This window comes from Lepus europaeus, chromosome 5 (assembly GCF_033115175.1).
Source record: "Lepus europaeus isolate LE1 chromosome 5, mLepTim1.pri, whole genome shotgun sequence".
Taxonomy (NCBI): domain Eukaryota; kingdom Metazoa; phylum Chordata; class Mammalia; order Lagomorpha; family Leporidae; genus Lepus; species Lepus europaeus.
Window position 1 is genome coordinate 151,626,233 of NC_084831.1, and position 15,682 is coordinate 151,641,914.

The 15,682-nt window shown below is 42.6% G+C and overlaps 1 protein-coding gene across 1 annotated transcript in view; it reads right to left on the reverse strand.

The window, feature by feature from the left end:
• Positions 1–15,682, reverse strand: part of CEP350 (centrosomal protein 350) — a 159,467-nt gene that overhangs the window by 107,966 nt on the left and 35,819 nt on the right. Inside the window, exons 7-8 of the mRNA XM_062192943.1 lie at positions 12,091–12,204; positions 5,709–5,822 (exon numbers count right to left, since the gene is read on the reverse strand). Of these exons, the coding sequence (XP_062048927.1) occupies positions 5,709–5,822; positions 12,091–12,204 (228 nt within the window). The remainder of the gene's footprint in view (positions 1–5,708; positions 5,823–12,090; positions 12,205–15,682) is intronic.

The window sequence follows — 15,682 nt, forward strand, 5'->3', positions numbered from 1 at the left end:
GCAATGACTAGCACAACATGCAGGATATGAAGAAGTGTGTTTGCCAAATGAATGAATGACTTAAGTTAAGCAAAGAAAAAAACTTTTGAGAAAACTAACACTGATCACCTTGGAAGGGGACTACAGGGACTTTCACGTTGTATTTTACAGCTAGAGCCATATGTTTAGACTATATTATTACTATGTATAAAACAATGACATCACAAAAGCAATTATCATCAATACTTTAAATTGCCCTCAAATAAAAGTTCATAAATGTAATAAACACATCTGTTTGCTAGGAGAAAAAAATTTTCATCTACAAATTTCAGACTACAAGAAAATTACACCTTGGAGAAGATCTGCGTGTTCAGGGAGGTATGGCCATAGACTAGATCACCATCACAACATAGACAGTCACTTAAAAAAATGATGTGGAAAACTTTTTATAAAATAGAAACAAACATGAAAATTTTCTAAGATGTAAAAAACAAACATGAAATATTTACAAATGTTTAAACGCAAATATAAGAAACTGAATACCAATGAAAATAATAGCACTTCAAACTAATTAAAAAATTTTTCATTAATAGCCAGTATTGGCAAAATTATAATTCAACAAATTACAATGTCATGCTACTTATCCGTTTTTTTATATAAACAGTTTATTTATCCAAACACAATACAAAGTATCCTATGAATACAAGGGAGGTGGTACCGTGGAGATGTGCACACAGCCCGGGGTCCTGAGATCCCGCAGGCTGGTGGCTAGGACCCTGTGGGTGGTGAAGAAGGCCTACATCCGGGAGCAAGGGGACTAGCACTGTGGGCCTCACCAAATATAAATTCCTCATTTACAGAGGTTGAAATACTTACATCAACATTAAAATAAAGCGAGTTTTACATAACAATCAAGACTGAAGGAAGAGACCGGAGCACTGGGTATCCCCAACAAATCCTCCCCTAGGCAACTAGTACTGTAGACAGGCAACCTCAGATTTGCCAATGTGCTGTAAACAAGTTCTTGCCAAACCAATCCCTTCTTTATTACCAGGCCACAGGCTGCTGCCAATGAGGGCGCAGACTTCTTGGCCTGTGTGCCAACCCTCTGCTCCTGTTCCGCTGTTTTGGCACCAAGTCGAGTGAAGACTCTTAAGCTGGGACTTGGAGACTTGCTTAGCCAGCGGTTGCTGTGCTTAGTCATGCTGGCAGACTTCCAGCGCTGTCTCCTTCTAGGATGTGGGCTAGAATTGTGATCTTTGAAATGCATCTGCAGCTAGAACAGCTCTCCGTCCCAGAGTCCCCTACTTCCTGGGAAAGGCACACCCCTTCCACGAGGTTCAGCGTGCTGCGGGGATTCCCTGCTGGATTCTCTCCTGAGCAAGAACTCTGAAGGCGATGGCCAACACGGTCAAAGTTCTAGGCCACCATGGCCAGGCCAGCAGCACGCACGGGCTGGGGCCGAGCAGCGGCAGCGGGGCTTCCTTTTGTCTCTTTACTAATACACTGTTTGGCGAAGTGAAGTTGGGTAGTTTTTTTAAAAAACAAAACATATTATATGTCAGGGATCCCAGTGCTCATTCCCCTTGATCAAATAATCCAAGTAACAGAAATTTATACAATAGAAATTATATAAAAGAAAGAAAAAAGGAATGAAATGTTGACTATTAGCACTTTTTATCCCAGAATAACCTCCATATTGAATGGTGCATACAACTCCTTCTGTCTCACTAGAGGGAATATAGTAGTGTGGCCATCACAAATGACAGCTGCCATCAGAAACAACAGAAATATTCTCAGGAAAAGGTGCCAAGGGAAAACAATAACATTTTAAATACACAAAAAAATTATGTATGCAATTATTACAATCCCATACTAATAAGATTTTTAAACTCCTACAAAGAAATATACAAAGTAATACTAGTACTTAATTATTTCAGAGTAGTGGCTTTATCTTTTTTATCATTTCCAGCCGTCTGTGATACTATTTTACTATAACAAAAGCCATTCTATTCAGAGATTCTTTAATATGCACTTAAATTCAAAAGTACAGTTTGAAAACATCAAGTACAAAAAGATGAATTATAGGGGCCAGTGCTGTGGCGCAGTGGATTAAGCAGGTTAGAGTCCTGGTTGCTCGGCTTCCCATCCAGCTCCCTGCTAATGGGCCTGGGAAAGCAGTGGAGGATGGCCAAGCGCTATCCTGCACCCACGTGGGACACCCGGAAGAAGCTACGGGCTCCAGGCTCCTGGCTCAAGCCTGGCCCAGCCCTGGCCATTGTGACCATTTGGGAAGTGAACCAGAGGATGCAAGATCTCTCTCTCTGTCTCTCCCTCTCTCTCTAATTCTGACTTTAAAATAAAGAAATCTTGAAGAAAAAAAAAAAAAAAGATGAACTATATAGGTGTGTTGTTTACTTTAGAAATATTTTTTAGGTATATTTGAAGAGTTTTAAGCCTATTCTTCAATCTGTTTTTTAAAAAAAGATTTACTAGGGCCGGTGCTGTGGTGTAGCAGGTGAAGCTGCCACCTGCAGGGCTGACATCCCATATGGCTGCCGGTTCAAGTCCTGGCTGCTCCACTTCCAATCCAGCTCTCTGCTATGGCCTGGGAAAGCAACAGAAGATGGCCAAAGTCCCTGGGCTACCGCACCCACGTGGGAGACCTGGAAGCGCCTGGCTTAGGATTGGCGCAGCTCTGGCTGTTGCAGCCTTCTGGGGAGTGAACCAGCAGATGGAAGACCTCTCTCTCTCTCTCTCTCTCTCTCTCTCTCTCTCTGCCTCTGCCTCTCTGTCACCCTGCCTTTCAATAAATAAATAAATCTTAAAAAAAAAAAAAAAGATTTACTATTTATTTGAAAAGTAGAGTGACAAAGAGAAAGAGACAAAGAGAGACTTATCTTCCATCCTCTGGTTCACTCCCCAAAGGCTTACAACAGCCTAGGCCAGGTTAAAGCCAAGAGCCAGGAACTGCATCCCATCACCCACAAGAGTGGCAGGAACCCAACACTTGGACCATCATTCACTGTCTCCCAGGCACATTAGTGGGAAGCTGGATCAGAAGCATGGAGTTGCTAGGACTCAAAGCATGCACTCTGAAATGGGATGTGGTTGGCCCAAACAGCAGCTTAACAAATTGTGCCACAACACCTATACTTCAATCTACTAAAAAGAAACTTTTATGTTCTTGAGTAAAATGAGAGAACAGGTTTCTTTTCAACTTAATTTTTTGAATCAAAAATAAGCAAACACAAATATATTAGGTAGTTATTTATAAATACTGGCTTCTGAATATGCTGAGTAGTTGCTTCTAAATTCTCTGGAACAGCCTCACGCAGTCATTGGTACAATTACTAGATAAAAAATTAATACAGTTTTAGCACATTTAATGACTCTCCAAGGTCATTGCCACAGTGCATATGTGAGAATTAGTCTATCATAAAATAGGATGAATATAATCAAGATCAGTATTTATAAGTTATAGTGGTCCCTGGGCTCCATTTCAGACTATGTCCCCAGCCAACAATATTGTGTAGTACCACAAGAAAAATATTGCTTGCTTTTAATTTAAATATTAATTTAATTAACACTCAGGTAATTAATGCTCTTGAAATTTTTATTTTTTAATTTATATACAGCCAGTTATCATTCAATTATGATATCTAGTTAACGGGTATCAAAAAAATGTTACTTGTCATCCTATTGGTGCGTCTATGACCAGAAAAACAGACAACTAATTCAGAAATCAGTGCCCAATCATTCTTGCTCTGTATTTTCTTAACTTACTGTGATCTCTCCTCACAGTTCACCACACTTAATTCTAACTACATGTCTACCTATTAGATACATATAACCCACAAAGGCACCCTGATTATCACTGTGTTGTCTAAACTTTAGAATAGCATGGTGCCTCGTATACAGCATGTGCTCAAACTGTTTGAGTAATGAATGAATGTATAAATTCAGAATGTCTCCGAAACAAAGTTACAAGTTCTTGACTGTCTCCGTTATCTTGGCCCACGTTACTCACTGACGTGAACACAACATTCCAAACAGCCATTTTCAGGATAGCCAGAAACGTTACTACTGTTAATGGAGTCACAGTTAACATTTGTTTATCATGTGCCAAAGTACTATTTTGAGTGTTTTCAGATATTAACTTTTAGTTCTCATTATAAACCGGTTAAGCTAGCTATAATTGTTTTCTCATTTTTACATATAGAGAAACCAAGGCACACTAAAATTAATTCACTTATCAAAGGAATAAAACAAGTTATAAATCCAGACAATCTAGATCTAGGCTGAAATGTTAATCACTGTACCCAGTAACCACTGCCTGCCACACCGGCATCCCATAACGGTGCTGGTTCAAGAATTGGCTGCTTCAATTCCAAACTGGCTCCCCGCTAATGGCCTTGGAAAAAGCAGCAGAAGATGGCCCAGTGTCTGGGCCCTTGCCACCCACACAGGAGACCTGGAGAAAGGCCCTGGCTTTGGCCTGGCCCAGCCCTGGCTGCTGCGGTCACTCGGGGATTGAACAAGCGGATGGAAGAGCTCTCTGTCTCACCTCTCTCTGTAACTCTTTCAAATAAAAAACAAATCTTTAAAACAAAATGCTAATCACTACGGAGCTAGAGAATCCTCTTTTATTAAATTTCTATCTATTCAGAGCCCAGCCTGACCAATACTGGCATGGAGTGACTTAGCTCTGATCTGGAATATTTATTCTCTCATGAGACCCAAGGAAGGGGCTTTAGTGACAATCTTTTTTTTTTTTTTTTGACAGGTAGAATAGACAGAGAGAAAGACAGAGAGAAAGGTCTTCCTTCCATTGGCTCACCCCCCAAAACGGCCGCCAGGGCCAGTGCTGCGCCAATCCAAAGCCAGGAGCCAGCTGCTTTTTCCTGGTCTCCTCTGTGGGTACAGAGCCCAAGCACTTGGGCCATCCTCCACTGCCTTCCCAGGCCACAGCAGAGAGCTGGACTGGAAGAGGAGCAGCCAGGACTAGAACCTGGAGCCCACATGGGATGCCGGCGCTGCAGGCGGAGGATTAACCAAGTGAGCCACAGCGCCGGCCCCTTTAGTGACAATCTTAAATAATCCCTTGTACATAAAAATCTACTACATAAAAATCATTACTTTAATATGGTTAATTTCTACTAAAAATAATAAGGAAGCTCTTCTGGGGGCCGGCATTGTGGTGAAGTATGTAAAGCCTCCACATATGACACCATCATCCCATGTGGCGCTGGTTCATGCCCCAGCTGCTCCATTTCCAATCCAGCTCCCTGCTAGTGTGCCTGGGAATGCAGTGGAAGATGGCCCAAATGTCTGGGCCCCTGACACCCACATGGGAGACGTGAATGAAGCTAATGGCTCCTGGCTTCAGTCTTGCCCAACTCAAGCTGTTGAAGCTGTCTGGGAAGGGAACTGAGAAAATTCATCTGGGATATCAGACATGTTAGTATTTGATGAACATCTGGTGAAGAACTGGTTTTACAGTTGTATGTATGTATAACTTATCAAATCACAGATTCAAATGTGTACACTCATTATATGTCAACTGTACTTAAACACAGACACCCATACACAAAATGATGCTACATAACATGTGATGAATTTTGTATGTGCCCAACAATGAGGGCATTTGGTAACAGACAGTTACATCCACGTATATTCTCTTTCAGTAACAGATAACTTTGGGTCGGACATGACAGGGAAAACCTCACCTGTTTTGCACTCCGGACTGTGTAACTGTGTTACCTTTTGGACTTTTCGTACTGGCTTTACTACTTTCTTCTCTTTGCTTTTTTCAGCAGGTTTCTCTTTTACAGAAATATCATCTGGAAAGCAGAAACATTTACAGGAAGTATTATAATGATTCCCACTAAACCATTCATCCTCCCTAAGTAAGAAAAATGAGTATGGTAGTCCCCCCGCTCTCATTCATGGTTCAGCTTCCTACAGTTTCATCTACCCAAAAATATTAAAATGAAAATTCCAGAAATAAACAACTCACAAGCCTTAAATGTGTGCTTTTCTGAGCAGCTTGATGGAATTTCTCATCATCCAGCTCTGTGTTGGCCAGGACAGGCCATTCCTTTAGTGAGCACATCTACTATATACACTACTCTCCTATGAATCTTAGCGGCCACCTTGGTTATCAGGTTGACTGTCACTGTCATGGTATCTAAGTGCCTGTGTTCAAATAACTACCTTATTAATGATGGCCTCAAAGCCTGAGAATAGTGATACTGGCAATTTGAGTACAACAAACAGAAGCTATGAAGTGCCCCCTTTAAATGAAAAGGTGAAAGTCCTCAACTTAAGGGAAAAAAATCATCTGCTTAAGTTGCTGAAATCTAGCTTAAGTAACTGTTGTTAATCTCCTACTGTGCTGATTTATAACTTAAACTTTTCACAGGTACATAGGTTTAGGAAAAAAGATAGTATGTATAGGGTTCAGTACTATTCAACTTCCAGGTATCCTCTGGGGGTCTTGGAAAGTACCCCTTGCAGATAGCAGACCAGGTGGGAACTACTATAGAAAGTACATGATCTGGGGCCGACACTCTGGTAAAGCCGCTGCCTGCAGTGTTGGCATCCCATGTGAGCACTGGTTCTAGTCCTAGCTGCTCCTCTTCTGATCCAGCTCTCTGCTATGGCCTGGGAAAGCAGTAAAAGATGGCCCAAATCCTTGGGCCCCTGCACCCGCATGGGAGACCAGAAAAAGGCTCCTGGCTCTTGGCTTTAGATTGGCCCAGCTCCAGCCATTATGGCCATTTGGGTAGTGAACCAGTGGATAGAAGTAATAATAAGTAATAAATAATAATAAAAGTAAATAAATAATAATAATAGGTAAATAAATCTTTAAGAAAAATTTTTTAATTAAAAAAAGAAAGTACATGATTCAGGCACAAGGAAGAAACTTTCACTGAGGCTATTTCTATGACCATCTATGACCACAAACTACCAAGGTCAACTCCTCTTAAAGATTTAAAGATTACCACTATTCCAACTGTGAAGTTCCAATTCCTTGTGTTTTTATTTTGTTTCAGAAAACCCTTGAGAAAGTTACCTCATTTCACAAATGGGAAGCTGCACAGTAATTAATGCCTGCAAAGCCAAGATCATTGCTTGCATATGTAGAATCTCAGAGGTGAGTACTTTCACACATTCTTATTTCATTTAAAAATGTCTACATAATATCTCTAAAAATATTCAATACAGCATTCATCAAGTAGGGATATTTACTGTTATATCAGTGAAACATGTCAAAATATGACACATAAATTACTACTAACGCTTTAAAGATCCCACCTGGAGGAGTATTCTGACTATTCATTTAAATTTGAAAAATTAGCCTCAGATTTGAGTAAAGTTACTTTAAAATACTGTGTGTTATGGGCAGGGAGGAAACCAGTATGCATAAAAGGCCCTACAGCAGGAGCAAACCTAGTGTCTAAGAAACAGCAAAGAAGCCAGTGTGAGTGGAATGAACAAAAGAAGAGGAGTAGGAACTAGGGTCATAAAACACCTGAAAACCAGAACACGTAGGGTTTAATGAGCCATTAGAAGGAAATTCAGGTCTTAGTCAAGAGTGACATGGGAAGTTCTTGAGCAAAGAAAATACATGGTGTAAATTAAAAGTTAGCAAGCCTATTCTAACAGCTGTGATTAGAACAGGCTCATTCATCAGGAGCGAGACCAGTTAGGCTACTGTGGCAGCACAGATAAGAGAGTCTTGGTGGCTTACATCTAGGTGGTTAATGACAGAGGTGGCAGAGATTATATTGTAGAGATACGTGTTTTGTATGATACACATATATAGTATTATGCATATGTAGACATATAAATATGGTACTATACATACACATATATTTATAGTAGTATACATAATGCATGAGAGAAATGGGGGGTAGTACAGTGTCATGGACAAGTCAAGATTTGAGGCCTGAACATTAGGATAAGATTAATGGCCACGGAGAGACTATCAGAGCAGCAAGTTTAAGTGGCGTATCATGACCTCAATTAGTTCTTATTTCAGATATGTTAAGCTTGAGAGATCTATTATATACTCAAGGGGAGACACGGAGTTAGCAGCTGTATGGAAGTCTGCATTCAGAGAGCAGGTCTGGGACACAGACATGAATTTGGGAATTACTAGCCACTGAGAAGAGTTAAACCCCTGAGATTAATTACCCTTAGCTGAGGCACACAGATAACTAAAAAGAAGAAAGGGAAGCCAGGAGGAGAGAAAGGTGGAGGGGGAGGAGAGGAGGGAGGGGGGAGAGAGAAAGGGTGCATGCACATGGGCAAGCCAGCCTCTTGCCCACCCAAACACGAGACACGCCAAGCTTAGAGATCAGGAAAAAAATCAACTAAACAGAAGCAAGGGACCGAAGAGAAAAGTCAGATACTCAGGGCATCCTAGATGTCAAGTGAAAAGTTTCAAGAAAGAAGTCATCAGTCATGTCAGACGCTGCTGACAGATCAAGATGACAAAGAGTATTAAACACTGAATCCAGCAGTCTGGAGATCATGGGTGATCTTGATAACAGCAGTCTCCAGGAAACAGTGGCAAACATCTAACAGAAAGGCCAGAAGAGAAACAGAGGAGACAAGGAACACAAGGCAACTCTTCTGCCGTTTTGCTGTGAATACAAGGAAGAAACAGGGCACCAACTGGAGAGAGCAGGACCCAAAGACAGACTGTTTCGTGATGGCTCATGTAGGTATGATCTCGCAGAGAAGGAAAACTTGATGATGCAAAAGGAGGAAACAGGGCTGAAATAACATGCTTAAATACACAAGAACAAATGGGATCCAAAACACAAGCAGAGGAATTGGTCTTAGATAGGAACACAGAGTTCACCCATCATAACAAGACAAGGCAGAATATAACAGATAGACCTCTTTAAGAGCTCTTTGAGGAGCCGGCGCTGTGGCACAGCAGGTTAATGCCCTGGCCTGCAGCGCCAGCATCCCATGTGGGCACCGGTTTGAGTCCCGGCTGTTCCATTTCCAATCCAGCCCTCTGCTATGGCCTGGGAAAGCAGAAGATGGCCCCAAGTCCTTGGGCCTCTGCACCCAAGCTCCTGGCTTCGGATCGGCACAGCTCCAGCCATTGCAGCCAAATAGGGAGTGAACCATCGGATGGAAGACTTCTTTCTCTCCCTCTCTCTCTCTCCGCCTCCCCTCTCTCTGTGTAACTCTGACTTTTGAATAAATAAATCTTTAAAAAAAAAAATAAAAACAGATCTCTATGAGGGGATGGCACTGTGGCAGAAGCCGGAGTTGTAGCACAGTGAGTGAAGCTGCCACCTGCAATGCCAGCATCCCATTTGGGCACCAGTTCCTGTCCCGGCTGCTCCACCTCTGATCCAGCTCCCTTTCACGGCGTGAGAAAGCGGTAGAAGATGGCCCAAGTGTTTGGGCCCCTGCCACTCACACGACAAACTTAGAAGAAGCTCCTGGCTTTGGCCTGAACCAGCCCTGGCCATTGCAGCCATCTGGTGAGTGAAATAGCAGATGGAAGATATCGTTTTCCCTCCCTCGACCTCTCTTCTTCTCTCTATAACTGCCTTTCAAATAAATAAATCTCAAAAAAATTTTTTTGACATATTCTACTAGTCTATAATGATACTATTCTACGATATATGAGAATACTTCCAAAAATTTATGGAAGATGAAATTAAAAGATATATTTATTGGGCTGGTGCCGCGGCTCACTAGGCTAATCCTCCGCCTACAGCGCCGGCTCTCCTGGTTCTAGACCCAGTTGAGGCGCCGGTTCTGTCCCAGTTGCTCCTCTTCCAGGCCAGCTCTCTGCTGTGGCCCGGGAAGGCAGTGGAGGATGGCCCAAGTGCTTGGGCCCTGCACCGGCATGGGAAACCAGGAGAAGCACCTGGCTCCTGGCTTTGGATCAACGCAGCACGCTGGCCGTAGTGGCTATTTGGGGGATGAACCAACAGAAGGAAGACCTTTCTCTCTGTCTCTGTCTCTCTCACTAACTCTGCCTGTCAAAAAAACAAGATATATTTATCATGTATAAAAACTTTTGAAACCTGTACATACAAGGCATCTTCAAGAAATTCACAAGAAAGTGTTGGTGGGGCCAGCCTTGTGGTGAAACAGGTTAAACCTCTGCCTGGGATGTCAGCATCCCATACAGGCACCAGTTTGAGACCTGGCTGCTCTACTTCCGATCTAGCTCCCTGCTAACATGCCTGGGAAAGCAGCGGAAGATATTCCAAGTACTTGAACCCCTGCCACCCACGTGGGAGACCCGGAAGAAGCTCCAGGCTCCTGGCTTCGGCATGGCCAATGCTATCATTTGGGGAGTAAATCAGTGGATGAAGATCTCGTTTCTCTCCCTATCTCTCCTTCTCTCTAATTCTGCCTTTAAAATAAGGGGGTGAGGGGATCTAAAAAAAAAAAAAAAAAAGAGAAAGAAACAAAGGAAGGGAGGGAGAGAGGCAGGGAGGGAGGGAGGGAGGCAGGCAGGCAGGCAGGGAGGCAGGGAGGGCACTGTGGTGCAGTGGATTAAGCCTCTGCTTGCAATGCCAGTACTGCAGAGCAGAGCACAGGATCAAGTCCCAGCTGCTCTGTTTCCAACCCAGCTCCCTGCTAATGTGATAGTTAAGCAGCAGGAGATGGCCCAAGTGTGTGAATTGCTGCCATCCATGTGGGAGACCTGGATTGGTTCCTGGCTCCTGAGTATGGCCTGACCTAGCCCAGATGCTTGTAGCCATGTGGGGAGTAAAACAGTGGATGGAAGACCTCACTCTGTCTCCTTCTATCATTCCACCTTTTAAATAAATAAAATAAATCTTTTAAAAATTTCACAAGAAATGTGTATAATGAAAACTAGATGTGGACTTCAAATTTTTTTCAGTAAAAGAAGTTTATCTTTTAATTTCATTTTCTATGAACTTTGTGAATGAAACACCCTGTATATTGCTATTATCCCTATTTTACAGACAAGAACATTTTTTAAAAAGTTATGTAACATAGCTAATATGCACAGCAAGTACCAAGAATTTGATCCTTAGAAGCCAATTCCAAATCTTTCAGTTTTTTAAAAAATTTATTTATTTAAAAGACAGCATGACACAAAAAGAGGGAGAGATCCCCCATCTAGTAGTATACTCCCTAAATGCACACGACAGCCAGGGCTACGACAGATCAAAGCCAGGAGCCAGGCACTCCTTCCAGGTCTCCATGTGGGTGGCAGGGACCCAAATATCCAGTTCGGCCCAGGCACATTAGCAGGAAGCTTGATCAGAAGTGGAGCAGCAGGGACTCAAACAAGGCAGTTGGACATGGGATGTGGGCATCCCAAATGGTGGTTTGGACCCTGTGCCATAACACCTGCCACAATCTTTGCTCTTAGTTACTACATTATACTTCCTCCCCATGGGAGAAAAAACTTTCTGAATAGAGTACTTTAATAGTAACAACATGAAAACTGGACTGGATACTTAATGCCACAAAAACCCATTAGTAAAATCTCCATGGGCCTTACTAGGAAGGCCTCAATCTTTAGAATCAGAATTGGTTTTGAATCTTGGCTTCCAACCTTGGGAATGCTGCTCTTTGAGCCTCCACTTCATCTCGCCTATCAGACCAGGTGTTCACTAAGTACTAACATAGTTTCTTCTGATTTCCCCTCCAATCTCCCACGGGTTCCTCCCACTTTCAATTCTCTAACATTGTTCCCTTCCTATAACCCTCTTCTTCCTGCATCTTGCCCTAATGTGATTATCTTACCTGCTGCCTGTCAAATCACTGACCACTTCAAAGATCTCAAAGGCTGACTCAAGTAAACTTCAGCTAGACTCCCTATGTTTCCCTCAAATGAGGCAGTCCAGACACTCTCAGTTTAAAAATAGCCTGGATCTGTCTCATTAGTCACACAGCTAATTTTAACCCTGGAGCAGAACCCAGAAGCTAAGAAAGACTCGGAATTCAAACCATTACTACTTTAGTATACAATGCAGTTAGAACAGGTAAGCACCTTTAGTTTGGTGACAATTTCATGTTTACACATCGTGAATTAAATGGCATGCATGATAAAATATTCAAAACATAAAAAAGCTCCACTCTCACCTGCAAAGTGAAGTGCTAAGTCGCGATACAGTTCTCTACTCATGTTTTGAAACTCAGCCTCCTGCCACACTTTCCCATCAGGTGTTCGAATCCTGGTCTCTGAAGGGTTGAAACCTAATATATATCAACAACACAGAACATTCTTACCAAAGTTGCTTTTTAAAGATTTGATTGTTACGTTTTTATGAAATATAATTGAAATAACAAAAAAGATATTCTTTCAAAACGTAAAACTTAGCAGTTTCCATTATATTCACAGTTGTACAGCTATCATCATTACTAATTCCAGAACATTTCATCATCCGGGGAAACAACCCTGTGGCTATCAGTGGTCACAACCCACGTGACCCCATCCGTCCCTGCCAACCACTGATCTACTTTCTGTCTTTATGGATTTGCCTGTTCTGAACACATCACAGAAATGGACTCAGACAGCATGTAGTCTTTTGCATCTGGCTTATTTCACTCAGCATAATATTTTCAGAGTTCAATCATCATGTAACATATATCAAGATTTTATTCCATTTTATTGTCTAGTAATATTCCCAGTGTATGGACATATCAACATTCTGTTTACCACTCATCATCTGATGGACACTAGGACTGTTACTATTTTTTGGATATTATTAATAAATCTGCCATGGACATTCTTGTACAGGTTTTTGTGCAGCCATGTTTTCAATTCCCTTGGGTTTTGCATCTAGATGTAGAATTGTTTAGGCATGGTAAGTCTATGTTTAATCTTTTGAAATGCTGCCAAGCTGTCCTCAAAAGCAGCTGTATCATTTTTAACATTCTCACCAGGTATCAAGGCTCCAATTTGTTCACATCCCCACCAATAATGATTATTGTCTAACTTTTCTTATTAAAGTAAAACCAATAAAGGAGCATCTCATTGTGTTTTTTGCACTGCCCTAATATCCAATGATGTTGAACATGTTTACAAGCTTTTAAGGGAGGAATGCATAGTTACTAAATGGTTGACAAATATTGTGAGATTAAAGCATTACATAGTTATTCAAAAAGACTAGAAATGGAAGAGCACCAAAATTAAATGATAATGAATGACAATCATAAATTACAGATTTTGTTTTGTTTTGTTTTTTTTGACAGGCAGATTGGACAGTGAGAGAGAGAGACAAAGAGAAAGGTCTTCCTTTGCCGTTGGTTCACCCTCCAATGGCAGCTATGCTGCGGCCGGCGCACCGCGCTGATCTGAAGCCAGGAGCCAGGTGCTTCTCCTGGTCTCCCATGGGGTACAGGGCCCAAGCACTTGGGCCATCCTCCACTGCACTCCCTGGCCACAGCAGAGAGCTGGCCTGGAAGAGAGGCAACCGGGACAGAATTCGGCGCCCTTATCAGGACTAGAACCCGGTGTGCCGGCGCCGAAGGCAGAGGATTAGCCTATTGAGCCGCGGCGCCGGCCAAATTACAGATTTCAATGACAAATTACCCTTCTCAAGGTTAAGAGACAACACTACTAGTCATTCTTGTCTTAAACACAGGCATTAATTACCACCATCTGTCTGTTTTTGTCTAAGGCTGAACAAATGGATAGGCTGTTATCTATATGGGCAAAATGGACCCCAAGTGTGAAAAATAGGTCTTTAAAATATACTTGTTCAATATCTCAAGAAACATTAAATATGTGCTATATCCCAGGAATTTCCTTTCTGATTGTACACTTTAATCACTACTTTTCAGAAAAATAGACTGAACTTTAATTGATATTTTGAAAAATTTCAAAAATTTGAATATGGACAATAACCAAAATATTATAAAGATTTCTATTTTAAGATGGGCTCAATGTATAAAAAAAAAGGCAACCAATATTTGTAGAATTCTATCAGTATAGGGGCCAGTGCTATGGCACAGAAAAAGCAGGTTAAGCTGCCATCTACAGTGCCAGCATCCCATATGGGTACCAGTTCAAGTCCCTGCTGTTCCACTTCTGATCCAGTTCCCTGCTAATGTGCCTGGGAAAGCAGCGGAAGATGGCCCAAGTGCTTGGGTCCCTAAACTCATGTGGGAGACCTAGATGAAGCTCCTGGCTCCTGGCTTCAGATTCCAGCTGTTGTAGCCATTTGGGGAGTGAACAAGTGAATAGAAGATCTGTAACTCTTTCAAATAAATAAATCTTAAAAAAAAAAAAAAGGATTAGTATAAGTAGGCTAGAGTCAAAACTTGGCAAAAGCACTTTACAGGTGTTAGCTAAAAGGCACTACATGTTGAGTATCCCTTATCAAAAATGTCCGGAACCAGAATTATTACAGATTCTGGAATATTTAATGTACCTAATGAAATATTTTGAGGCCGGCGCCGTGACTCAGTAGGCTAATCCTCCGCCTTGCGGCGCCGGCACACCGGGTTCTAGGCCCGGTCAGGGCACCGATCCTATCCCGGCTGCCTCTCTTCCAGGCCAGCTCTCTGCTGTGGCCAGGGAGTGCAGTGGAGGATGGCCCAAGTGCTTGGGTCCTGCACCCCATGGGAGACCAGGAGAAGCACCTGGCTCCTGCCTTCGGATCAGCGCGGTGCGCCGGCAGCAGCGCACCTACTGCGGCGGCCATTGGAGGGTGAACCAACGGCAAAAGGAAGACCTTTCTCTCTGTCTCCCTCTACTGTCCACAATGCCTGTCAAAAATTAAAAAAAAAAAAAAAAAGAAAAGAAATATTTTGGGGAGGACATTCTAGTCTAAATACAAAGTCTCATTTATGCTTCCTATATATTTTATATACATAGCCTAAAAGTAATCTTATACAATATTTTTAGAAATTCCATGCATAAACAAACTTTGTGTCTATTGTCTGCAGTACTGGTATCCCACATGGGTGCTGGTTCAGGTCCAAGCTGCTCCACTTCCGATCCAGCTCCCTGCTAAATGTGCCTGGGAGGGCCCGGAGACATGGCTCACTTGGTTAATCCTCCGCCTGCGGTGCCGGTATCCCATATGGGCACCGGGTTCTATTCCTGGTTGCTCCTCTTCCAGTCCAGCTCTCTGCTGTTACCCGGAAAGGCAGTGGAGGATGGCCCAAGTGCTTGGGCCCTGCACTCACATGGGAGACCAGGAGAAGCACCTGGCTCCTGGCTTCGGATCGGCGCAGGGTGCCAGCCGTAGCAGCCATTTGGGGGGGTGAACCAATGGAAGGAAGACCTTTCTCTCTGTCTCTCTCTTTCTCGCTGTCTGTAACTCTACCTGTCAAATAAATAAATAAAAAATCTTAAAAAAAAAAAAAAAGTGCCTGGGAAAGCAGAAGATGGCCCAGGTCTTTGGGTACCTGCACCTACATGGAAGACCCAGATGCATCTCCTGGCTTCAGCCTGGCCCAGCCCTGGCCATTGAGGCCAAATAAGGAAGATCTTTATCTCTCCCTTTCATTGTAACTCTGCCTTTAAAACAAATCTTAAAAAAAAAACAAAAAACAAAAAACAAAAACCTTCAAGGAGTGGGGAGGGGGATGGGTACTGTGGTGCTGTAGGTTGTCTCTGCTTGCATCCCACATTAGAGATCCTGGTTGAGGCCTGGCCATTCCACTTCCTATCCAGGCTCCTGCCAACAGTCTGAGGCAGCTAGTAAAGGCTCAGTAGGCGCCG